We start from the raw sequence: 24,426 nt of genomic DNA, 5'->3' as shown, positions 1-24,426 counted from the left end.
GGGCCCATGGCCAAGGAGCAACCGGAGGTCTACTCAGCAGTCTGTCTGACACACGCGCACACACATACACACAGCTGAGGCATACCTCTGCAAAGGGGGGCCACTGTACCTCAGGGTGCAAAGCAGTCTTCTGTCTCCTGAAACAAGTCCCCAGCCTGCATCCTGAGCAGGGAAAACCAGAACCAGATGGGAACCTGATTCTCAGCCACAGAGCTGGTGTCACCACCTTCCAGGGGAAAACCTTTTGTAACAAACATCGCCACTGGGTTGCTCCAAAAATCTGGGCCATTTCCCTTTGCTTGCAGTCCAGCCCCAGCTGTGTGTCCTGTCTCCCCAGGCCTACAGCCTCCCAGAGGCATCATACACACCATCCCACATCCGTTTCTGCCCCTGCACCTTTGCTCACATCAGCCCTCCCCCCCACACACACACACACACACACTCGCCTTCCTGCCTCTGCTCTTTCTAAATATTAATTTTTCAAGGATGGCCCTACTGCCCTCCTCTTCCAGGCAGCCCCCACAACCACCCTGGACCACTCTGACTGCCCCTTCTGGGGAAAGCCCCCACAACACGTCCTTTTGACCAGGCTTACACGGTGACTTGTATGTTTCCTTTTCCTGGGTGTTTGTCTTGTGTCTCTAGCTAGACGGTATGCCCTGTGAGGGCAGCACTGTGTTTCCCACCACTTCTGCTCAGACACAAGGCTGAGTCTACAGCAGCCCCTCAGTCAAAACATAGATTAATGGTGATGGGTGGATGGATGGATGATGAATGGAGGATGGATGGATGGAAGGAAGGATGCATGGATTGATGGATGAATGATGGATGGATGATGGATGGATGGACAGTTGCACTTAAAGAGAGACAGGGAAGCCCTCCAAACATGGAAAACCTACTTGCCTTTCTCTCTGGGGATTCCACAATTGAACCTCATCACAGCATTTTGTCACTGCCCCTTCCAGTGTTTTCCCAGGTCTGGCCTACAGTCCCCAGAAGTCCAGGGCACCCCCACAGGCAGGAGTAATCTGGCAGAGCAGAGAGCTCACAGCAGAGGGCCAAGCGGCTTCATGTCCCCTGTAGGAAACCAGCTTTATGTCTCTGCCCTGTCCTCCCTCTCCGCCGGTGGCAGCGTGTCAGTCACCATCTGGGCAGGATGCCTTGGAGCACACAGCTGGGACCCACACCTGTTTGTTTTCCCTCCTGAGCTGGCAGCCTGGGCAACAGAGCCAGGCTTTGATGCAGCACCTACTGGTGAGGGCGGGTCCCACAACACTTCGTATACGCTGGCCTCCACCACGCTATAAATCTAGCTCTGCTTCTGAACCCAGGCTATTGGCCAGGGGGCCTCTCCACATGCCAGATGCCATTGTAAGAGCTTTACACATTATCCCAGGTAATCCCCGCAACACAGGTAGCAACTCATAATATTCTCCCTTTGACACATGAAGGTACAGAGAGGTTAGGAAACTGCCTCTGTCCCAAGCCAGGCTCTGTCCCACTCACATTCTTGGACACAGGCTAGAGACACACTCAGGGCCTTTGCCCAGGGAGGTGAGTCCAGTCATGGTGAGAAGACAGACAGACAGACAGACAGTGCTTGGTCCTTTTGCTGTGGGGGAGGGGGGGAGCAACGGTAGAGATGCTCTGGGATGTTCGGGAAGCCTGCTCGAGGCCTGGGAGATTTCTGGGTCTGCGATCGCCCTGGCATGGGCCTCTCTGGGCCACAGCTGGGGTGAGGCGTGGGGGGTGGGGTGCCAGGACCTCTTCCCTCCCCAGGAATTCAGCTTTGTTGCCCCGGGGCAGGAATTCCGGCCTCTGGACTGTCCGAACGGTCACAATGGGGCCCATTCTCAGACCCCTGGAAAACATGCCCCTGTGGAGAATGACGGATTCTTGTTGGACACAAGGGCCCTCAGTGCCACAATTTAGATCAGAGCACAGATGGGGGCAAAGAACAGATCCGCGCCCCCTCCGTCCGACTTCCCTGGAGGTCGCTGCCCCTCACGACCATGCCGTGCAAAGACTCTCTAAAGCCAGAACAAAAACCCAGAGAGGGGTTCGGCGGGATGGAAACCGCCCACCGTTCTCCAGCCCTCAGCTGACCTGCACCCCTTCCCTCAGAGCCTCCTTGCTTGGATCCTGGGCCAGCAGGCTCGGTCTCACCGAGTGTTAACAGCCTGTGAGGACCCTCAGAGGGAACGCTCGGGGGAAACTGAGGTCTCAAGAATTTGCTGGTGTTTCTAAACCTTTTTCTGCCATAGTAAGAAATTTCCCATCACAACCCAATACAGATAGACAGGCAAGTCGATAAGGAGACAGACATCTGAAACCCATGTTTCACAAAACAGTATTTAACTTTACCACGGTGACCTGGTGGCTTTGTTTCTTCTACCTTTCCAAAATGCTTGTTAGGGAGTTCCCATCGCAGCGCAGCGGAAACGAATCTGACTAGGATCCATAAGGATGCAGGTTCGCTCCCTGCCCTTGCTCAGTGGGTTAACAATCCGGCGTTGCCATGAGCTGTGGTGTAGGTTGCAGATGTAGCTCGGATCCAGCGTTGCTGTGGCTCTGGCCTAGGCCGGTGGCTACAGCTCCGATTCGACCCCTAGCCTGGGAACCTCCATATGCCGCGGGAGCGGCCGAAGAAATAGCAAAAAAAAGACAAAAAAAAAAAAAGAAAAGTACTTGCCCATGTCCCCTGGCCGCTGAAGGGCTGAGGGGCAGAGCCGGGCGCAGAAACTGTCTGTTGACCTTCAGTCCCAGAATTGTCACAGCCTCTCTCCAGCGCCACCTCTCCCCCAGCTGTCCAGCTCACCTCTTAACAAAAAACCTTTCTCCAGCCATCTGACCCCATCAGTCCCCAATTCTGAAACCTCTTAGATTTCATAGATGGACATCAAAGCCCCCACCCCCAGCCTGGTGTTTCCCTGCCTGTCCCCCTACTACTCACCACCCCCCCCCCAAGTGGTTCAACTCTTCCTCTTACTCCTCGAACTTTCCCCTCTCTACCCTCTCCATGGATCCAAACTCCCCTGATCCCTCCAGGTTCAGCTCAGGGCCTCCTCCTCCAGGAAGCCGGCTTGGATGTCCTGCAGCCCTGAGAGCTCTCTTTTCTCTGCACCTGGAGGATAACCTCTGCTGTGACTCTCGGCATGGATTGGCTCAGAATGTTAGCCTTCTCACTGTGCTGTGTCGTTTTGTTCCCCTAATTTCACCCCAAACTTGCAGGCCAGATGCATGTCACGTATTTCTTCCATGTCAGCACAGGCCTTCATGAGGCAGCCTCCCGCAGGAGCTGAAAAAGTGCTGCTTGGTTAACAACAGCAGTCAAAACCATCAGCAGCAGGAGATATACCTCCAGGGCTCCACATCACTCCCCCAGCCAAGGTCGCATACCGGTGCCCCCAGCCCCCATATTCTAGGTACCACCCACGTCCTCAAGACCACTTAACTCTCAAGGTCACCCACAGCCCTCTGGCAACCCAGCCGGCTTCTTGAGTAGTTCCCAGCAGCCGCAGGCTCTGCAGACAGGCATCCTGGGCCGAGCGGCCAATGTCAGCCAGCAGACAGGAGGGTGAGAACATCAGGCTGGCACTGTGTGCGTGTCCTTCTCTGCCAGGGCACTTGCTGATGGGAGTGAGGGACGGGGGTGGCAGGCAGCGGAGGGCATGGCTCTGGAGCACTAGAATTCCACCTGCCAAGGACTCGGCGCCCTTCCACAGAGCTGGCTCCAGCCTGTGCTTCCTTTCCCAGCCTCTCCCTGGCCTCAGGGGCTCTTCCTGGCTTTGCCTCTCACTCCGGGAACCTTGACCAGCAGCATGGCCACCTCTTTTCCCCAGCGAGAGAGCCTGCTCTGCTGTTTGTGCCTCCTCTCCCTGGTGGACCTCGGCACGGGGCACCCTCTGGGTCAGGAATGCCAGTGGAGCTTCCCCAGGCCGGGCAAGCCACTGAAGCCCTCAGGACCCCTCAGTCTCCTCATCCATAAAGTGGATTAACACCACCTCTGCCTCCTTCAGAGCACTGAAGGGCAGATGCCTGTCGGGAATGTTGAAGAAAGGGCAGAGGGCGGGGAAGCAAAAGCAGGTGGCCGAGACGCAGGGACTGTGAAATGCCTTAGCCGCCCCCTCCCTCCAGCCTCTCCCTCTTTTCTGTCTCCAACTCCGGCCCCTTCGCTGGAATGTCCGGGGAAGGAGCACAGCATGTCTCACCAAGAGAAATGAAAGGCGGTGGGGGGGAAGGAAAGCTGATCCTTCTGGGTGCTGTTAGCACAAAAACTCAGAGCCCTTCACATCTCTTGGTTCAGGGCTCTGAGCATTTGCTGCTCCTGGGAGGTCAAACGCATCCCAATAAAGAAATCCAGGGCTTGCCAATTCCTGTGGGTCAATGTCACCCTGAAGATATGATTATTTCCAGATGAGCCCTGTTCAGATGCTGTGTGTACAAACCAGCTTTCCCCCCGTGGACAGCACCAGACAGAGACCAGCGCTGGTTTCCAAGTCTGTCAAAGTCCAAAACTCTGCCTAGGGGGCTGGGCTCACCCCTGCGTGGCACTGTGCTGTCAGCTTCATGGTGGGGTCCTTAAGAAGAAGGCCCTTCCTTTGGTTTTAGGGGGTTCTGCCAGGGTCCAAGTTCAAACAGGTCTTTGCCATTTGCGTAGCGACAGAGGTGGGGTCAGATCCTGTCATTTGCGTAGCGACAGAGGTGGGGTCAGATCCAGGCATGAAAGAAGAATAATTTCTACAGCATTTTCTGTGCTGGGCACTCTGTGAACCCCTTTATGAGGACTCTATGTTTCATCTTCCCCAAATGCTCAGGGGTTGGTACAGTTATTATCCTCACTCCACAGACAGAGAGATAGAGGCTCAAGAGGTGAAGGAGGTAGCTCAACTGACCACCCGGCAAGCAAGCAGTCGAGAGTTGAAGTGGGGTCTCCGCTTCCTGCACCTACCCTCCCTCTGCAGACAGCATCATCCTATGAGGAACGGCCAAGACATGAACTGTTTATATCCCGTGGTGGGGGTGGGGTGGGGGGAAGACTCAGGAGTCCCTGTTTAAGTGGGGGATGGATATGGTCCTGGGTGGAGGAACCCTGCTCCTTTTTCTCCCAGCCAGGCCTGACCTATGGACCATCTGGTGACCAACTCTCCTGGTTTGTCTGCGACCTTCCCATGAGTCCTTAAAGTCCCATGTCCCAGTTTGCCCAGGATGGTTCGTCACTGTACCTGTGGTCTTGGTCGCCCCTGGACCAGTTGCAGAAAAGGCCAAGTGGCCTGATGGAGCCACGTCAGGACAACCTGGGAGGCCTTTTCAATTACATTAGCTTCTGGCAGCGCCAGAGGGAAATGCTAGTCCCCGCCTCCCCTCCCTTTCTCCTTCCTCTGACTCCCTGGGTGATAGTGATTCAGCAGCAAGTGGGAAGCAGGCTAGACTGTGACCTACCAGGAGTGGAATCACCAGTGGTGGGGGTGGCTGTCAGCCCCAGCTCAGGGCAAGAATTGGAGCAAGGAGGGGAGGTGGGTAGGGGGTCTTGGGTTGATGGGGAACCAGACTCCAGCAGAAGGCCTGCTGTCCTGCCCAGGTCAGGACTTACTGCAGGGCAGTGGGAGGTGGATGCCCCCCCCCCCCCCCGCTCCATGCCCTGGTATGTGAGGGATGGGGGAGTCCCAGCCACTGGATACCTAAACTGCTTCTCACCATATTCAGCGGCTAAAAATACAAAACGGCTTTGCTAAAAGGTGCCCGACCTAGAGGCCTCCTACTAGGGCTGCGCCTGCTCGGGCTGGAGTCCAGATGCCGTGTGAAGGATTCCTACGCCTGCCATCCCACCATCCAGTCCCAGCTTGGCAATCCCACTGCCAGGGTCTCAGCCTCCATCCATTAACCCATGGGTTTGCCCTCCTTCCCCTGCACCCACTGGTGGCAGCATTTGGGGATGGGTCTTGAGCCCCAGAGCAAGGCCTGGGTTCTTGGCCACCCAGGCCCAGCCTCACCTACTCACTGTGTGACCTGGAACAAGTTGTCCAGCTTCTCTACCTTTGCTGTCCTCACCTGCAAAACAGGGAGACCACGGGGTCCAGAAGTCCTTGGCAGGACGGGCTTGTACTCTGGTTGAAGGACCGGCTGGCCAGGGGATTTCTCTGGAAGCATTAATGTTTCTTAGGGGTGGCTGGTGTCCTGATGGAGATTATGGTACAGGGACTGGAGGGTCTCTTGGCCCCCCTCCTGCTCACGTGTCAGGGTCATAGTGATGGAGGTGGACACTGTGCTGGGCCTGAGGTTCTCAGCCAACACTGGCCCAACCTCAGAACCCCAAGGTGCTCATCGGAGATGCAAACACTGGGTTAGGTGAGGTGGGGTTGGGGCCCCACGTCTGAATTTGTGCCAATCTCCCTACATGATCCTGTTGAATGACCAGGTCAAGAATCACTGGCCTGGCCTGGCACAGAGCAGACCCTCAGCCCCCTGGGGAATTATGCGCCCCTTCCCCCCACCCCCAGCGTTAGTGTGCTTCTGTCACACATGGTAATGACCTGCTGTCTCCCCTCTGGGGCTGTTGACAAGCTCAAAGAGGATCCTGGGTAGCCACAGCTGCACAAACAGAGGGAAAGAGAATGGCCATCACTGCAAGGAGGCCACCCCCTGTCTGGATTCCGGGGAGCCAGGGGATGGGCAGTGGGCCATTGTGGCCCCTGGCCCCGAGGCTTCTCCTGCAGGACCAGTGGGGAAATTGTGGGGCAGGTGGGGCGGTTCCTCCTTGTCTCCATTCCCTGCCCTTCCCCAGGCCCCACTCTGCCAAAAAAAAAAAAAAAAAAAAAAAGCCTTGAGAAACATTCTCTCCTTGGGAGACTCAAGCCTGCTGGGCAGGACGCAGTCTCCGTATAATGCTCTCCTCCTCCTTGCTGGGAACTCTCCCCACAGCAGAGCTCACAGGGCACAGCCAGGCTCTTCAGACGCGGCCTTACCCCTTACTCCCTTCTGCTCTAGGGAGGTGACCCTGGCTCAAGCCTTCCCTCACTGCCTGGTAGGGGAAGGGGACATAGGAGGACCCTCCCTTTTGGAGGCAACAGATTCAACAGATTCTCCCTTACTCCATCCGTGAGACACTTTCATTCGGGCAGGTGGGCTTATGAACCACAGCCCTTCTCCAGCTTAGATGACCTTGGGCAGTGGCTGAACCTCTGTTTCTTCATCTGTAAAATGGGGATGATCGGATCTCCTTAGTGTGAATGTGAAGATTGACTTTTGTCTTTTTTGTTGTTGTTGTTGTTGTTGTTGTTGCTATTTCTTGGGCCGCTCCCGCGGCATATGGAGATTCCCAGGCTAGGGGTCGAATCGGAGCTGTAGCCACCGGCCTACACCAAAGCCACAGCAACGCGGGATCCGAGCCGCGTCTGCAACCTACACCACAGCTCACGGCAACGCCGGATCATTAACCCACTGTGCAAGGGCAGGGACCGAGCCTGCAACCTCATGGTTCCTAGTCGGATTCCTTAACCACTGCGCCACGACGGGAACTCCTGAATGTGAAGATTGAAAGAGGTTCTCAAACATGAGGGCTGCTGGGGTGGGGTATCAGAAATGCAAATTCCTGGGCCAAGCCCAGCCTTCCAACTCACAGGGTCCTCGGTGCAAATTTTGGGAAACATAGGAGCCTCAAAGGGGAGGATCCTCTCATCCTTGGCTGCAGAGGCAAGTCACCTTGGAGCTTAACAAATGCTCCCTAAGTCCAGGCCACCCCTCAGACTCCCAGGATCAGAGTCTCAGGGAGTGACCATGGGGGTAACTGTCCTTTCCTTCAAGTGACCCACCCCACTTTGCAGCCAGGAGACCTAGCTGGCCAGTTGGCTTCAAGCAAAGCTAGGCGATCGACCTTTTCTTTGATTCCAGGGGCAAAGAAAGGCATTTTCTTTAGTCTCCACATAGCTCACCAGCCATCCCCTCCTGAGCACTTAATAGACCTCCAGTGTCTTAGAGGCTCCCCTGAGGACTGGTAGATGCAGGGGTACTGAGAAGGGCCAAAGGTAGGAGCAAGAGCTGGAGGCAGTGGGGGCAGCATTTGGGAAGTAGCCTGATGCTGAGTCTGGGTTAATTCCTTGCTGGAGGGCAGGGCAGGCTCCAAGCTGGGGCAGCCCAGGGCAGGTGAAACTATTAAAGGTTTTGGTTTGGGTTTTTTTGGCCATACCTGAGGCTTGTGGAAGTTCCTGGCTTCCCGGGCCAGGAATTGAACCCGCAGCAAAGCTGGACCCTTAACCTGCTCTGCCACAAGGGAATTCCCTGTCAGTGACAGAATTTGAACCCAGTGCTCAGAAGTTCAACACCCTTCCTGGCCTTGCAATAAGCTCTGCCTCATTTCTACTGAGGTTCCCAGCCTGAACCTTTCTGGTCATCATTCAAACTATGGCCTCTATTTATCCATCACCTATGCTAGGCAAGGGGGCGGGGGGAGAAAAGAAATGCAGTGGGAGGAAACAATCTAGAGTGTGGCCTCCGAAAGCCTTGGGTCGCGAGTGGGGGCAGACTTTAATCAAAGTGTCACAGAGATCTGTAATTATGCAGAGGCCAACCCGGAGAAGGGGAGGATGTGGGGGAAGACAGGATGAGATGTCACTGTCGTGACTTTAAAGGCTGAGTCGTGACAAGAGTAGGCAATGCAAAGAATTGGGAGAGGAAGTGATGCAGGGGTCAGAGAGGGCTCCCAGCGCGGGTCAGGGCCTGGGTTCTAGCGACCCCTCTCCGGGGTTTCAGTTTCCCCATTCACGAGGTGCGTGGGAACCTGCCTCGCTCTCGGTGGAGGATAGGGGAAGGTGCAGGGGAAAGGGCCAGAGAAGCCTACCGAGCCCCTCCGGGCGGGCCTGGGCGGGGCGGGCGGGGGTGCTCGCGGCGGGCGGCAGGGCGAGGAGGGGCGGGAGGCGCAGGCGGGGCCGAAGGCGCAGGCGGGGCCGGCGGGGCGAATCGCGAATCGCGCGGGGAGGCCGGGCTGGCGGGGCACCCTCGGGCAGGCGCGGCGCGCAGTGCGTGCAGCTGCGGAGCGCGTGGCTGGTCGGCTGCGGGGATCACATGAGCATCCGGCCCGTGGGCGCTCTGAAGCCGCAGTCCCGCAGCCCGGCAGCTCCGCCGCCGCGCGCCTCTGCCCTGCTCTAACCATGTCTGTATGTTGTTGCTTCTTTTTCAGGGACTACGGCAGTTCCAAGAGAAAATCAGGTAAGGGAGCCTCCGGGCATTCTCCCCTCCCACTTCGTGCACGCCCCGCTCCGACCCTGCGGAGGACTTTCCGGCGGCTTTTCCTCGCCCGCCTGTCCTCTGGTCCGGCGGGGCCAGGGTATTCCCTTCAGTTGCCCCCTTCCCCAGCTCATGCCCGCTAAGACCTTTGGTACTCACACCTACTCCTTCTGTCTCCGCGTCCCTCGGGCTCTACCTGGGCTCTTCCCCGTGGGAATGGGTGCACGGGGACTGTGGAAATGTCTTGTGAAAGGCTTAAAGCCCCACGTCATGTGCAGCCGGATCCTCTGACCAGGGCTGCGGAGCCCACTGCTGGACACCTCTGTAATATCTTCCTGGGTCTTTCCTGCGGTGCGGCAGCGCTGGAAGGGTTAATAGAGATGCAGGCATTCCCGTGGGAAGGTGCGATCCAGGACCAAAAAAAGGGGGGGGTCATGCTCAAGGGGCTGAGTTTTTAACCCCGGCAGAGCATACCTCTTCTCCCCAAATTCTGAGCGAGTTCTACACGCTGCGGGGGGTGGGGGCTCTGCGTGGTGGCCCTCAGAGACCGGATGGGAGGGCACCGACCCGCCCTGGCGTTGGCCTGGCAGGTGCCAGGGCCCACTCTGTGTTTGCTAATGGGGTGGAGACAGGGACGCTGTGTGTTGGGGTCAGAGGAGCATTTCTCTGCGGGGGGGGGGGGACGAGGGGGGGTGGCAGGGGCGGGGGAGGGGGGGCTTGGCCAGTGCCTGCACTTGGTCGTTTGCAGTTATTTGGCGAAGGGTGGTCACTTTTAATGAGGGCTGAGTGTATTGGGGGGCGGGGGGGACTGGAGCTGTCTGTCAGCTTGTGTGTTGTCCATATCTATGAGGGTGGCAACTTACAAAGGTGGGCAACCCTCTGGAGGTCTGGGCCTTGGGGATGTAGGATGTGCCTTTGAACACATGGCTCCCCTTGTAGGAAGAGATTTGTGTCCAGGTGCTTTGAACTGTGAATCAATAGAGGTGTGTGTGCCTGTGTGTGATGGATGGGTTGTGAATTGGGGTAGCTGTAGTTATGGGGTGTAGGTTTTCTGGGTGTGGGTTCATGTTTTGTGTGTACAAGTGCTGGCTTATTTGTTAATCGGGATGGGGAAGCTTATATATGGGGGGCATGTGTGTATATGGGGCTGTGGGTGTACATGCAGGGCTTCATAGTTGTGTGCTCGGAGGGAGTGTTTACTTCTTCAAGTATGTGTGCTAGTATGTTGGGATATGTCCAGTTGTGGGTTGGAGTGTGTTTGTGTCCCTGTTGGGGGGCGTGTCTGGCTGTGGGATGAGACCTATGTGCACACATGCCTGTCACCTGGGCAGGGGTGTTTCAGGTATGCCCCCTGGTGCCGAAGGGCATGTCCTCCGTGAACAGGATGGTGAGGCTGCCCCATGAACTTGAGGAATTGCAGCATCTCCTCAGCTGTCCCTGGTAGGCAGACCCTCAGTGGCGAAACTAGAGAGGCAAACTTGGGCTTGCGTTGTTACATCCCACCCCCCAAGAAACTTGCCCAGGGCCTCAGAGGTGTAGTGACTGCTTGAGCCTGGGCTCAGATTCTGGCTCTGTGTGACCTCAGACAAGTTTCATAACCTCTGCCTTGGTTTCTTCATTTCCTTAAAAAAAAAAAAAAGAAAAAGAAAAAAGAAAAAAAACTTTGGCTGGGGATGGTCTCTCCCTCACCTGTAGGAGATTCAGTAAGTGAATGTGGTCCCTAGGTCACAATACCTGCGGTAGAAGTGCCGGCTGATCATCATCATCATTAGTGTCAGAAGCCCTGGGACCTTGGCGAGTCCCTAGAAGGGCCTGTTTCCCCCTGTAGAGTTTAGGGCTGGACCAGATTAACCTCAGGTGCCCCCCACTCAACCTCTGAGGCTCAGTCAGGTTCAGTGCTGCCTCCTAAGCAAGGCAGGGCCCCACCCAGGGAAGGCTTCCCCTGTTTCTCTGCCTTCCACTCTCAGGCCAGGAAGAGGATGGATGACGAAATTTAATTTATGCTGGTGTGCTTATGATAATGGCCACTTAGTGTCCTGGTTAAAAGTGCCAGCTCTGGAGCCAGACTGTGGGAGTTTAGAGTCTGGCTTTCCTGACCCTGAGCAGCCTCGCCCCCCTCTCTGTGCCTGTCCTGTCTTCTATAAATCGGAGATAATATTCATACCCACCTTATAAGCATTCATTTTATGCATCAACTTGCCTGGGCCACAGTGCCCAGATACTTGATCAAGTGTTATTCTGGATGTTTCTGTGAAGGTGTTTTTTTGAATGAGATTAACTTTTAAATCAATGGGCTTTGAGCAGAGCAGATTAACCTCCATAATGTGGGTTGGCCTCATTCAGTCAGTTGAGGGGCCTTAACAGAGCAAAGACTGACCTTCCCCAAGAAAAAAAAAAAAAGTTGGAGTTCCCCTTGCGGCAATGAACCCGACTGGTATCCATGAGGATGCGGGTTCAATCCCTGGCCTCGCTCAGTGAGTTAAGGATCGGGCATTGGCGTGAGCTGTTGTGTAGGTCACAGACACAGCTCAGATCCCAAGTTGTTGTGGCTGTGGTGTAGGCCGGCGGCTGCAGCTCCAATTCGACCTTTAGCCTGGGAACCTCCATATGCTGCAGGTTCGGCCCTAAAAAAAAAAAGTCTTCTGCCAGCACATTTGGACTTGAACTGCAACTCTTCCTTGAGTCTCTAGCCTGTCAGCCAACCCCATCAGATTTGGGGCTCACCAAGCTCCCACAATAAGTGAGCTAATTCTTCCCTATGTATATATATGTGTGTGTGTGTGTGTATGTGTGCATATGTATGCACATCCTATTCTCTCTCTGAGAACCTTGACTAATACATACCTCATACGATTATAATGAAGAGTAGATAAACCTGTGTAAGTCTGCTTAGAAGACTGCCTGTAACCTGGACAGCCCTCCCAAAGTGCTAGCTACTGCTGTTATTTAGTGAGCATCTACTCTATGCGGCAACTTTACGTATGTTTTTCATTTGCTGCTCAGAGCCATGTTGCATGGTGGCTGGTGGGATTCCCATTTCACAAATGAAAAGCTGAGGCTCCAAGGGTGGCTGCCCAGAGTCTGTGGCAAAGTGAGGGTGTGAGTTCATGGTTAGGGCTTCACGGCTCTGTAATGAAGCTCACAAAGCTTCCTGGGTCCCTCCAGTCAGGAATGTTTGCATGGAGAAAATGGTGCTTGTTCCCTGGTCATCACTTGTCACACTGGTCCCCAAAGCCTTAGCTTGTCCTTGGAGGGTCTCTTGTGGAATCTCCTGTTGAGTGCATAGACTGCAAGCAAGGCTTGAGGAGGGTAGAGTCAACAGGAAGAAAGTTCTAAGGCAGCTGACAGCCTCTCGGAGGAGGCAGGACTCAAGACCTTGAAACTTGGAAGAGAGTGTAGACTCAAATTTGTCTCTGCTCCTCCCCTGCATGGATCCTGACCCTTCCCACATCTTCCCCTCCCCCATCATCCCCATTGCTCAAGCCCAGCTTCAAGAAGTCATTCTTTTTTTTTTTTTTTTGCTTTTTAGGGCTGTACCTGCAGCATATGGAGGTTCCCAGGCTAGGGGTCAAATCAGAACTGTAGCTGCCAGCCACAGCCACGCGGGATCCGAGCTGCCTCTGTGACCTACACCACAGCTCACAGCAACACCGGATCCTTAACCCACTGAGCGAAGCCAGTGATCAAACCCGCAACCTCATGGCTCCTAGTCCATGTTTCCACTGCACCACAACAGGAACTCCTCAAGAAGTCATTCTTGACTTTCTTTCCCTTCCTCTTACCTGCCCACGTGCCCTCCAGATCCGTCCCCTTCTCCCACTTCTGCCATCACACCTGTTGAAAGCCCCCTTTGTCTCTCAGGAAGACCTCCGCTTCCTCCCCAGCCCGTCTGCTCTTGCACGCCATTCTCCACACCATAGCTAGAGTGAGCGCTCCCAAACATGGATTAAATAATGTGCTTTTCTGCTTAAATTCCCCCATCCTACCCAGAAAAAGTCCTCATCCCAGCTGGCAGAGCCATGTATGCTTTGGCCCCTGCCTGCCCTAGGCTCGAACCCTCTTCCCCACCCTCCATTCCCACCCCAGCACTCTGCTCAGTCACCTTCTGTTCCTTAAGCACATCAGGCTCTCCACATGGCCTTTGCACTTGCTGTTCCTTCTGCCTGAATGCTGTTCGTGTTCTTTTACGTGACTGGCTCCTAAAGATTTCTGCTTGTCCCACTTCAGAGAAGCTGCCCCTCCTCTGCTATCTAGCTGCCCTCTCAGGTCACCCTACTACTTCCTGCACATCACTGACCACACTCTTGTGACTGTGCTTGTTTGTTATCTGTGTCCCACCTCCTCGAAAGCAGACTTTGCTGCAGGGCTTGAACCAGTAGCAGGTCCCCTGGTGCTTGTGGATGGGTGGGTAGATGGGAGAAGGCATGAGTGCAGAAATGACACTGCAGGTCAGCAAAGAGAGGCTGCTGCAGCCTCCAGGTGGGATGTTATCTGGGAAGAGGAGGAGTTTTTCTGATTGGGGCAGAGAGCAGGAGGCTTTGCTAATCTAGAGACAGAGCATGCGCATGCCCAAAGGGTGGGGAAGCAGGACCAAGCTCGGCTTTTTAAGTTGGGACTGTGTGAAGTGTTGAGGTCAAGGGAATGTGCCTTTCTGCCCTCAAGGAGTTTGCAGTCAGCTCTGGGTGATGAACTGTGCAGGTAAGAATGTACTCTGGGACAGAGGGAAGCAAGGAGGTTACCTGGGAGAGAGCCGTCCAGACCAAGGCACAGCGAGTGCAAGGGCCCAGGGCTGGGAGCATGCTGGCGCCCTCAAGGCAGGGAGGTTCGTGGCTGGAGTGGAACATGGTGGAGGCCAAGGTGTTAGGAGGGGAGAGCAGTGGCCAGCAGCACAGACCAGGCCATTTTAAGGATCTTGACTTTCACTATGAGATGAAGAACGATTGAGGCATTGGGGCATGATCTGACCTAGATCTCAGAAGGATTTTTCTGACCAGTGAGTGGAGCTTGTTAAGGGGAGGGGACAGGTGAGGAGATGAGGCCTCTGGCAGCAATGGAGGGACGAGATGGATTTTGATGATCTGGGGTAGGCTAGGTGGGGGTTAGTTTATGTCAGATCTCCTGGGCCCCCATTCTCAGCCCCACGACCTTGGGAAAATCCCTTCACCTGAGCTCCGTGACCTCACCTGTACTGTTGTACCATGCAGGCTCAACTAGAGAAACAACCAGTAGGTGCTATATATTAAGAAATTTCTTGCAGGTGACTGGTTTATGAAGTGGTGGGGGCTGGCTAGACAAGTCTGAAGTCGAAGGGCAGATGGGGGGGTTGTGGTCCACAGGTGAAATTCCTTCTGTAGTTAGGCCTCAGCTCTGCCCTTAATGCCTTTCAGCTGATGGACTCAGGGCCCCTCAGACTGCTGAGGATAATCTCACTGAAAGTCAACAAGGAACTTGATTTCATCTGTAAAATACCTTCCCAGCAATTCCTGGATTAGTGTGTGATTGTATAACTAGGGATTGTAGCCTAGCCAAGGTGACACATAAAACAGATGGTTACGCCCATAAAAATGGAGGAGCAGCCACCTGCAGGAAGGTGCAGAGGGTTCAGGCATGATGCAATTAGAGGGCTTTGGGCTGGGCCTGGAAGAAGGAAGAGCCTGTTGCTGTTAGCGGATTGGCCTCCTCAAGGTGAGCACGGCTCTGGGCGCTCAGAGGGCTAGAGCAGGTTCCCCCGAGCAGGGGCTTCTCTTCAGACGAGGAAAGATGGACTAGTGCTCTCAGTTTGGGAAGCTGCAAGGCTCCAGCACTGTTAGCTGGGCAGTTCTAACTTGCACCACTAGGGGGCACAGGCGGCCGCGGATCTCATGGGCTGGTCCTGGGATAGCATCAGAGACATCATCCCACCCAGGAGTCTGTGATGAGCTGCAGCTCGTTGAAATGCAAATGAGGTTGCTCAAGAGTGTTGCAAGTTGTTTCATTTTGGCCAGTGATGATGTTCCTCATGAAATCCTGTTTATACTTTTCCTTGGAAACTTGGTGAGCTCAGCCCGGCTTCCATTTTAGTTATCATACAATCTGCATCCCTGGACAGAGTTAATGAGATCAGCCTTACTGTAGTTTCACTGTGGAGAAGCATGTCGCTTGGAGTTCAGAGTTTAGGCTTTGGCGTCAGACAGGGTTTGAACTCCGGCTCTGCTGCGTGTTTGCTCTGTGACTGGCAAGCTGCTTAACCTCCGACCTTCATGCCCCCATATGAAAAATGGGAGTGGGGGTAAAATAGTGCCTGCCTCTAATAAATGGAATGAATCAGCAGAGGGCCCGGCACATAGCAAGCCCTTGGTGATAGAGGCTGCCATTGTTGCTATTTTCATCATTGATAGGTTCAGGAAGGAGGGGAGAAATTGGTCTTAGCTTGCATTTGAGAGTAATAGACCCACTTGAATCATTTGTTTTCATTCTGTGAGTCCAGGGCCTGGCCCCAGCAGAGAACCTAGACCTTTTACGCAATTAAGAATCCCATTGCAGGGAGTTCCCATTGTGGCTCAGCCAGTTATGGACCCGACCAGTATCCCCGAGGATGCTCGTTCGATCCCTGGCCTCATTCAGTGGGTTAAGGGTCTGGTGTTGCCGTGAGCTGCGGTGCAGGTCACAGATGAGGCTTGGATCCTGCATTGCTGTAGCTGTAGTGTAAGCTGGCAGCTGTAGCTCCTATTCCATCCCTAGCCTGGGAACTTCCATATGCAGCAGGTGCAGCCCTAAAAGGAAAAAAGAAACAAACAAACAAAAAAAGCTCAGAATCCCATTGCAGAATATTCTGTAGAGTTAAGAACACAGACTCATTAGCCAGAGTGCCTAGTTTCGTGTCCCAGCTCCGCCAGCCTTAGACAAGTCCTTCATTTCCTTGTGCCTTAGTTTCCTCGTGTGTGAAATGGGTATAATGATGGTACTTCACCAGGTTGTTTGAGGCTTGAATATGAGTTGTTATATATGAAGTATCTGGTGCAGGAAACACTCAGAGTTAAGTTGTTTGTCGTGAGTAGAAGACAGCACTGTGGGTGTCCAGCTCTTGAACAGGAGAGACCCTGGCTTTGGTGTTTGCCCTCCTCCAGGAGAGACTCGGCTCATCAGAGGGTGAGGGCAGGGTGTGCAGTGTCTAATAATTGCCAGTCAGCCTCCCAACAACCCGGGCAGGTGCTCTGGTTGCTCCCTTTCATAGACCAGGAGAGGTAGGTCACCTAGCCAGGTAGACACAGGATTCAAATCTGGTCCTTCTGATCCAGACCTCTTTCTGCTAAGGTCTGTTTCCCAGAGCCAAAACCTGAGGGAGCCACAGGTGAGCAGGACTGGGCTCTGGAGACCTCTATTTAGCAGGAGGTTTCACAGACTGGGAGGGGGCCCTGCGGTTTCTCGAAGGAACCCACTGGTCATGAGGGATTCTTAATTGAGTAACAGGTCCCTTTGCAGGGTGTAACTGATCTCCCCTTAATTTCTCTTTGCATGAATTTGGTTTTTAATAAAGTATACTGGCTTTTTTTCTTTTTTGGCCTCTCTGAAGCATATGAAATTCCTGGGCCAGGGATCAGATCTGAGCCACAGTTATGAGCTAGGCCACAGGTGCGGCAGTGCCAGATCCTGGCCAGGAACCGAACCTGTGTCCCGGGGATCCAAAGGCACTGCCGATCCCATTGCTCTGCAGTGGGAACTCCAGAGTGGACTGGCTTAAAGCAAAACCTGCCTGTAGGTAGGTTCCGGCTACCGTAAAAAGTTAGTCTTCCTGCCTTCTTTTATAGAGGAGGCAACTAGGAGAGGGGCTCTTGCCTGCCCCAGGTGAGCGATGGGCCGGACCTGGCCTCCTGCTCAGCACACTCCCGCCAAACTGTGCAGTGAGGCAGAGGTGTGAGGGTCATGGTGAAGCAGAGAAAGCAGGTCTGTAAAGCCCCGGTAGTGTCATCTTCCCCAGGACAAAAGCCCCAGTAGGACATAGAGCAGAACAGGGCTCTCTCTTGACCCTGGCCTGCCCTGCTTACCGGGCACAGAGGAAACAGGCCAGGAACAAAGCAGATGGCAGCAGCCTTCACTCCCCTCCTGAAGGCTTCCATTTCTTTTAAGCGATTGCTGGTCCCAGCCCTGGAGAGTTCACGGCTTAGCTGAGAAAGCCGTCTGTTCCCAGGGATTCCTCAACAAATCCAGGGATGGGTCGTCATCCCAAAGCAGCGGGCTTCAAATAGAAGGGGCTGAGGGTGGGGCACTAGCATAGATGGGAGGGGCCAAGGTTGTGTCCTGGACGATGAAGGGATGGGGTGAGCAGAGGGGGGGGAGCGGGTGCCCCTGGTAGAAGACAAGGGCTCAGAGGCTGGGATGAGTTTGAGAAAGTTAAGGGCAGGAGAGGTGTCCTGCCTGGCAGGAGTGAAAGGCTAGGAAGGGATGCATCTTGAAAGGAAACATGCGATTGTGTATCAGCAAGACTTGTCAAAGCCATTTCCGAGGCTTTCTTTTCTGCCCCAGCCACCCAACAGGGAAAAAGGCCCAGGCTCCTTAGAGAACATGGCCAAGACATTCCTCCAACCGCCTGTTCCAAAAGCGATCATGTCTCGTGAAGGCATTGCGTTCTGGCATCTTACCCGGGCTGGTGTTTTTAAATAATTTTTATTTTCGTGGCTCTGGGTCCTCAGCCTGATGTCACTCTTGGAGTTCGAAACCAACTAATTGGAAATGAAAGGAGGCTGATTGAGTTGGCAGCTCCACAGCCAGCCCATGTGGCAGTGATGTGATGGAGAAAGTGCATGTCTGTGCCGTGACTCCCCCCCCAACCCCCAGCAACAGGCAGTGTTGGTCCCGCTGCCTACTGGCTTAGACCCATGGACATACGAAGCAGGGGTGGGGGAGGGGAGGGCTCCCCAAATCCTGGAATCCCAGATCTCACCCCCAGGAAGGAGGCAGCTAGCTGGTAAGTGGCCTTGATTTCTTCAGCCCCACTTAGCTTCTTTCTGCCCTCCTCATTCCTATCACCTGGCTTCTGCTGGGAAAATGGGAAGATGGTCGGGAAAGGGACAGCATGTGCAAAGGCCCAGAGGTGTGCTGAGAATCCTGAGCCTGCTTGTTGAAGCACAGAGTCCCAGGCCTTGCCCAGACCATCTCTAGGGGTGGTGCCCAGAAACACCAGGCAGTCTTGATGGGGCTCCACAGGGATCCTGAGATCAAGACAGGGTTGGATTTGGTCTGGGTCGTGCACATGGGTTGATGGCGCTGCCTTCAGGGGAGGCAGACAGTGAGGACGCAGAAGAATCGGAACCCCCAGGATGGACGGAGACGAGACGGCGCTGTTCCTTGAAGGTGCCATTTAGCTGTGTCCTAGGTCAGGGAGATAGGCCAGTGGGGGTGGGGGAGGGGCAGCCGGAGATCACCAGCCCCGCCCCGGCCTTGGGGAGTGGCCATCCCAAGAGCCTGCCCAGCCTCTGACATCCCTTCTGGCTTCGTCAGGGGCAGTGACGAGACCTCATCTGCCCAGCCGACAAGGTTTTTTTCTCCTTCTGGGCAGGAAACACCCACTTTGTGGTCCAGCAAAGAAATGCTTCCCGCCGTGGCCCTCAGCCAGAAAACAACTTGTTCCTCACTTGGGCTCTTTGGTTTACAGACATGTGACAAGAGAGGCAACATTTCCAGGAATGACAAAGCCAACGGAAAAACAAAGATTTGGGGGGAAATGTGCATTACTTACTGTTTTAGCACCTTTTTCTGATCTAAAGTTACTTTGTTCAGAAACCGAAATGTGGCGTGTGTAAGTCAGCTGCTCGTGACATTTTTATAATCGGTTGACTTTGAAATGTGACGGCAAAGGAAACTGTTTCCAAAGTTTCGGTAAAACTTAGACGTTTGCAAGGAAAAAAGGTTTTTCCCCCGACTCTTTTCTGCTTTGCCCTCTGGATCTTGTCACTGCCACGTGTGACCCACGCAGCTGGTATGAAGATGTATTTGGTTTAAGGTTAAGAACGTTAGCAAACATCTTGTTAATGTTTCTTCTACCGAGAAAACTGGGCCACATCAGAAAGTCCCTTCACTTCCCTGTGCTCGAAAGGAAGAGCCACCACCTCTTCGAGATGTTCCCCCCAAGAAAGATGCTCCCCCCTGACGTTGCGTTTGGCTAATGGATGCCGTGTTGGAGAAGGCCCCTGCCAGGGTCTGGGGGCTGCCTTTCCTGTTAGCCAGGGACTCGCCCTCAGCCCCAGACCTTTTAGGCTCCTTGAGTGCTGGGTCAGGGTCAGGGTCAGGTACATAACTGTTCCCGGCAGGAGGGTCAAGCTGTGATGACAGACTAGTGACAAGAGGCCAAATTAAGACTGTCTTTGTATGTTGGCAACTGCCCCCTGGGGGAAACCTTGCAAACACAGATGTTAACATCCCTTATTCCCTGTAGGGACAGGTTCTCCTGGTCTGTCACCTCTGCCATACACAGTCCCAGGGGCTCCGAGAGCCCTCTGTCAGTTCCTCATTTGCATTTGGTCACAGGGTTGTGAGTAAGAGGGCCCTTTCCCCAACTTCTTCAGTGACCTCGGTTGCTCTCTCTACTCTAAGCCCAGGACTCTGTGTCCACTAGCAGCAGCTCTCCCATGGGCAGGGCTGGGGGAATGCTCGAGGGCCAAGTTGATAAGAAGCAAGTTTCCAAATGGATGCTGGTACCATACTCTCCTTCTAGGATTGGGTGGTTCCTGCCAGACCTGTAGTTGACCTCACTGGCTCTGGCCGTGGCTGGAGTGTAGATTTGTCCAGTGAACATCTGGGTACCTCCTCTGTGCCAGGCCTTGCGGTCCCAGCCCAGGGATACCGAGGTGGATACCATGAGGCCCATGTCCAAGTGCTGCGATGGGAGAGGGGGTCTGAGGGAGCCTCCCCGGGGCGGGGGGGAGGGGGGGCGGCGAGGCACAGCCTGCCTGTGGGTGCGGTGCCAAGCAAGCCTTTCCAGCCCTGGTTCCCTGAGGTTTTTAAATGAGTCAGCCCGGAGAAGAGGGAGAACAGCCTGCAGAGGCATCTGGTCAGTCTCAGCATTGGGGGTGCGAACATGCCACGTCCTCTAAGCTGGGCCAGGGCAGGTCTGCCGCATCCCCAGAGTGCCTGCTGGGGGTGCTGCCAGAGTTACTACTCAGCCACGCAAGCCATTGAAGCTTAACGGGTCTAGTTATAAAATTAAATCAGGTGCTTGGGTTGGCGAGATCTTGCCCCAAAGGTCACCTCTGACCGGTTCCTTAATGTTAGGAGGACTCTGGCTTCAGTGGTCTCCTAGGGATGCATGTCCTGCCTGCAAAAGGAGGGCGTGAATCCTGATTCCTTACAAATCCACGGCTGTGGCCCATCCAGCTGGGTTCCCGGCACTAGGCAGTGCTCATTAAATATCAAAGAGATGGGTCAGGAAGGGCTCTTCATCCAGTGGGTCTCCCTAGTGGTTGATGATTGCCCAGGATTGACAGGACAGAGAAAGAGCAGCCCTTTCAAGTCTCAGGTGAAGACCAGGGAAGGGGGCAGGAGTCCCTCCTTGCCTCATGTGCACAGCAAGCCAGGCAGTGCAGGAGTTTCCTTCCAGCCTTCTTCCCTGAGTGGAAGCTCAGCTTTAGGCAGTGCTAAAGGGTTAACTTCCTGCTCCCCAGAGGGCTCGCACACTCCTGACCCACTGGTCCTCCAGGCCCTCCCAGCTGCGCCCTCCTGGGCATAGCTTGATCACATGAGAGCCAGATGTGGGGATTTCCCAAGCAGTGATTTTGTGTGTGTGTGCGTGTGTGCTCGCGTGCAGCTAGCTGCATACACACACACACTCTCTCTCTCTCTCCCTCCCTCTCTCTCTCTCTCTCTCTCTCTCACTCACTCACTCTGTTTACGTGGCATCTGAGAGCTCAGGGGATTGGTCCAGACCATGCAAAACAGGAGAGGGATGGGGCCGAGGAGGGGCCCCAGGCTCTGGGCACCCACCCTGGAAGGCTACGCTGAGCCCCGCTCCCACCAGACATCATAGATAAGCCAGTTGTTTTCGCTCAGACTCCCATTTCCTGCAACATCCATCTTGCCATAGACCATATTGGTTATGGATACATTTTTTAAAAAAATCTCTTTGAAGGGCTTTAGAGCAGATGCTGGAAGCCTGCAGCCTTCCAGGGATGTTCTGTGGCGTCGGAGGCCTGCTGTGAGTTATTCTGTGCAGCACCAGCTAGGGAGGCTCAGGGTCTTTCCTGGCCTGAGGGTGCCTGTGTGTGCCTCAGGCCATCCCAGGCAAAAGCTAGACTAGAGATAGTGCAGGGCCCTTTGTGCCAAGAAGGCCCCGGAGCAGGAGGGTGAGCGCGGCCTCAGTTTCCCCATGAAACCCTTGGGTCCAAGGGTTTTTTCCCAGCAGCCAGGACTTTCTGGGCACTGCCTCCTGTTCCATGTGCGGCGAGGATACTGGGGGTTAAGACCCTGGAGGAACTTCAGATCTGATTGGAGAGACTCAAAACAAATGTGGGTTAGGCACCTACTATGTGCCAAGCACTTGCTGCGACTTCAGCACTATCCAGACAGTCTGGAGCCACCTGACCTGATCAGTGAACAATATAGAGATCCTGCCCAGGACCAGATGAGGGGCTCCAGCAAACCTCGGAAAGGGGGGTCATGCTCAACCTCAGTTTGCAGGTGAACTCTGCCCTTGGCCCCTGCCCCCTCATCCCCACCCCCATCCCCCTCTGGCAGTGTCCAGCCAGATGTCTGCTGAGACATTATGAACCCTGCTCCAAAGGTGGGGTCCAGTTGCAGATCCGAGGCCTCCAGGTCTCAGCCCTGCTGCATCCCTCTGCCTCATGAGCCCTCACCCAGGGCCCCTGCCTGCTGAATCTGCCCCTAGCCTGCCCTCTGGTCAAGTCTGGGCAGCCTGGGGCAGTGAGGATGCACTTGAGTGGCATTTGAGTGCCTGACACTGCCAGGCAGGTGGTTGAGAGAGCCACACCGCCTCCCCCAAACCTACGTGACTCCTGAAGCAGTCAGGAACTCCCGGAAGAGTGTCTGTGATGTCTGTGACTCTGTCCCGAGGCTGGAGGGTCTGTTGGTCATGGCCAGGGGCCTCCAGCTATGCACGTAGTAAATGCCCATTAAATATCTCATGGTTGATTGACTGATAATCTGATAGCAGGAATCCTGTCTGGAGAAAACGAGACAGTCCTCTCTTGTGGCTCTGGGGTGGCACGGTCAGGCCTGGGTCCGCTGCTGTTGACTCCATGTCTCACTCAGGGCTCTGGTGGAGACTGAACCGGGAAGGTGGGGGGCTGGAGCCCCAGCGGCTGCTCATCCTGCATCCCTAGCCTGTTCCTGCTGCTGCCGCTGCCTCACCCTCACCGGCTGGTGGGTGGGAGAATTGGAGGGGAGATGTCCCAGTAAGTGGGGGAGGACCACCAAGGCAGACCACCCGGGGCTGGTGTGTGTGTGGGGGGGTGTCTGGGATCCGGGAACTCACAGCAGTGTTAGTTTGTCTCTTGTATGCGCCCCAGCGTGGGGAGAGGTTAGGGAGAGGCTGCCACCACAGGGGCTGCTGCGGGTCAGGCAGCACCTGCAGGAGCAGAGGCTCAGAGCCCCACTGGCCTCCCCACAGGGCGCCCCTCTGTCCACCCACAGGGTGGCTGACTAACCACAGCACCTGTCTTCAGCCAGGAAGCTGAGGGTCTCTGGAGCAGGGTGAAGGGAGCACGCAGACCTGCCCACCTCCCTCCTGCCAGGACAGCCCCTGGGAGCATCCTTTGCCCCTCTGCCCACCTCCATGTGGGCTGGGCTATCTCTGCTGGCCCCAGCCATGCCCTCAGTGGGTGTCCTTGGACTTGGTCCCTAAGGGGCTGTGGAGTGGCTCTGGGCCCAGCTCCCACCCCATTCCCCACCTGAGTTGGGAGACTGACTGTTCTCTGACTGCCTGGCTCGGGGCCAGAAGGTCAGTGGTGCATTCCTGCCCTGGGTTGGGCGGCCCCCACATGGATTCTGGGGAAGGAGGCAGGCCCCTTCCTACTGAGAGCAAAATGAATAGAAATAGGGCTGTGCTTACAAAAAGAAGCCCAATGAAAATAAATGAGCCAGTGGCCAGGGAGGATCCAGAGAATGAAGTCCCCCCTTTTCAGGCCCCTCTGTTCCCAGTGCTTGGCCAGATTGCCTTGGCTCAAGTCTGACCCCTGACTTCTTTGCTGTGGGGCCTTGTGAAAACCCTCAGCTTTCCTGCATCTGTAAGCTACAGATTGTTAGGAGTAAATTAGATGATGCTCATCAAAGGTTTAGCCCAGTACCTAGCATGTGTGTTAAGAAAGTGGGAACTGGAGTTCCCTGGTGGCTCAGTGGGTTATGGACCCAGCATTGTCAGTGCTGTAGCTCTGGTCACTGCTCTGGCGTGGGTTTGATCCCTGGCCCAGGAACTTCATACTGTGGGCATAGCCAAAAAAAAGTGAGAACTGTATGATCGTTCTAGCCCCAGCCCTGCCACTCACTGACTTGGTGTATGATCTTAGGCAAATTTCTTATCCTTTCTGATCCTGAGTCCCCATGTGCTTCTTCCAGCCTTTAGAGTAATTCATTTAGCTCAAAATCTGTGGCTCAGAACCCTCAGACCTTGGGTAGAACCAGCTACATAATTTATGGGGCTCTTGTTCATAAAGTATTAAAGATTTCAAATTGGGGACAGAAGGGTATTAAATCAACCACAGGGCCCTCCTAAGTGAGGTTGCCTGTGCATCTGCACAGATCACGCTACCTAATACCAGCCTTGCCTTGCATTGCAGGCTGTGAGCATAGGAGGCAGGGCTAGGGGTCTGGGCTGCTGCTGTAGCAGCATTGACTCCTCACCCTTCTAGTCCAAGGGCATGATTTTTTTCATGTTGTGGGTACAGATGACAAGCTAGAGGCTGCCGCTCTCCCTGGGGCAAGCTGCAGAGGTACCCATGCAGGCAGCAGCCCCACCACCACCTTACAGCTGAACACACCCCACCTTCCACCTTTGTGACTTTGGACTAGAAGTCATGTTTGAGCTATTGCTTGTTCTGTCTTAACCATCTTAACCATCGTGCTGTGCTTTTTCCAGATGTCATTCATATCACTTTCATGGTTGTGCCTCTGTTTCTGCTGCTCTGTTTCAGGCCCTGTATATCATGTAGGTCAAGTGACTACTTTTTTTGTAAAGGAACTGCTTCTTTGTGAAGTACTGTTAGCTCTGGAGGGCTCTGG

The 24,426-nt window shown here is 54.7% G+C and overlaps 1 protein-coding gene across 7 annotated transcripts in view; it reads left to right on the top strand.

Moving 5' to 3' along the window:
- The window catches only part of SH3PXD2A (SH3 and PX domains 2A), a 261,793-nt gene that overhangs the window by 165,251 nt on the left and 72,116 nt on the right, over nt 1-24,426 (top strand). For 5 of the 7 annotated variants that reach the window (XM_021072762.1, XM_021072764.1, XM_021072763.1 and 2 more), the window contains one exon: nt 9,176-9,204. In XM_021072762.1, the coding sequence (XP_020928421.1) occupies nt 9,176-9,204 (29 nt within the window). Of the gene's footprint in view, nt 1-8,996; nt 9,205-12,905; nt 13,921-24,426 lie in introns of those variants that run through there. The other 2 variants (XM_013983700.2, XM_021072768.1) reach the window with 2 other exon arrangements.

This window comes from Sus scrofa, chromosome 14, assembly GCF_000003025.6.
Source record: "Sus scrofa isolate TJ Tabasco breed Duroc chromosome 14, Sscrofa11.1, whole genome shotgun sequence".
In the NCBI taxonomy this organism is placed as follows: Eukaryota; Metazoa; Chordata; class Mammalia; order Artiodactyla; family Suidae; genus Sus; species Sus scrofa.
The sequence above is the reverse complement of the archived record's forward strand: the minus strand, read 5'-3'. Positions and strand labels throughout refer to the sequence as shown.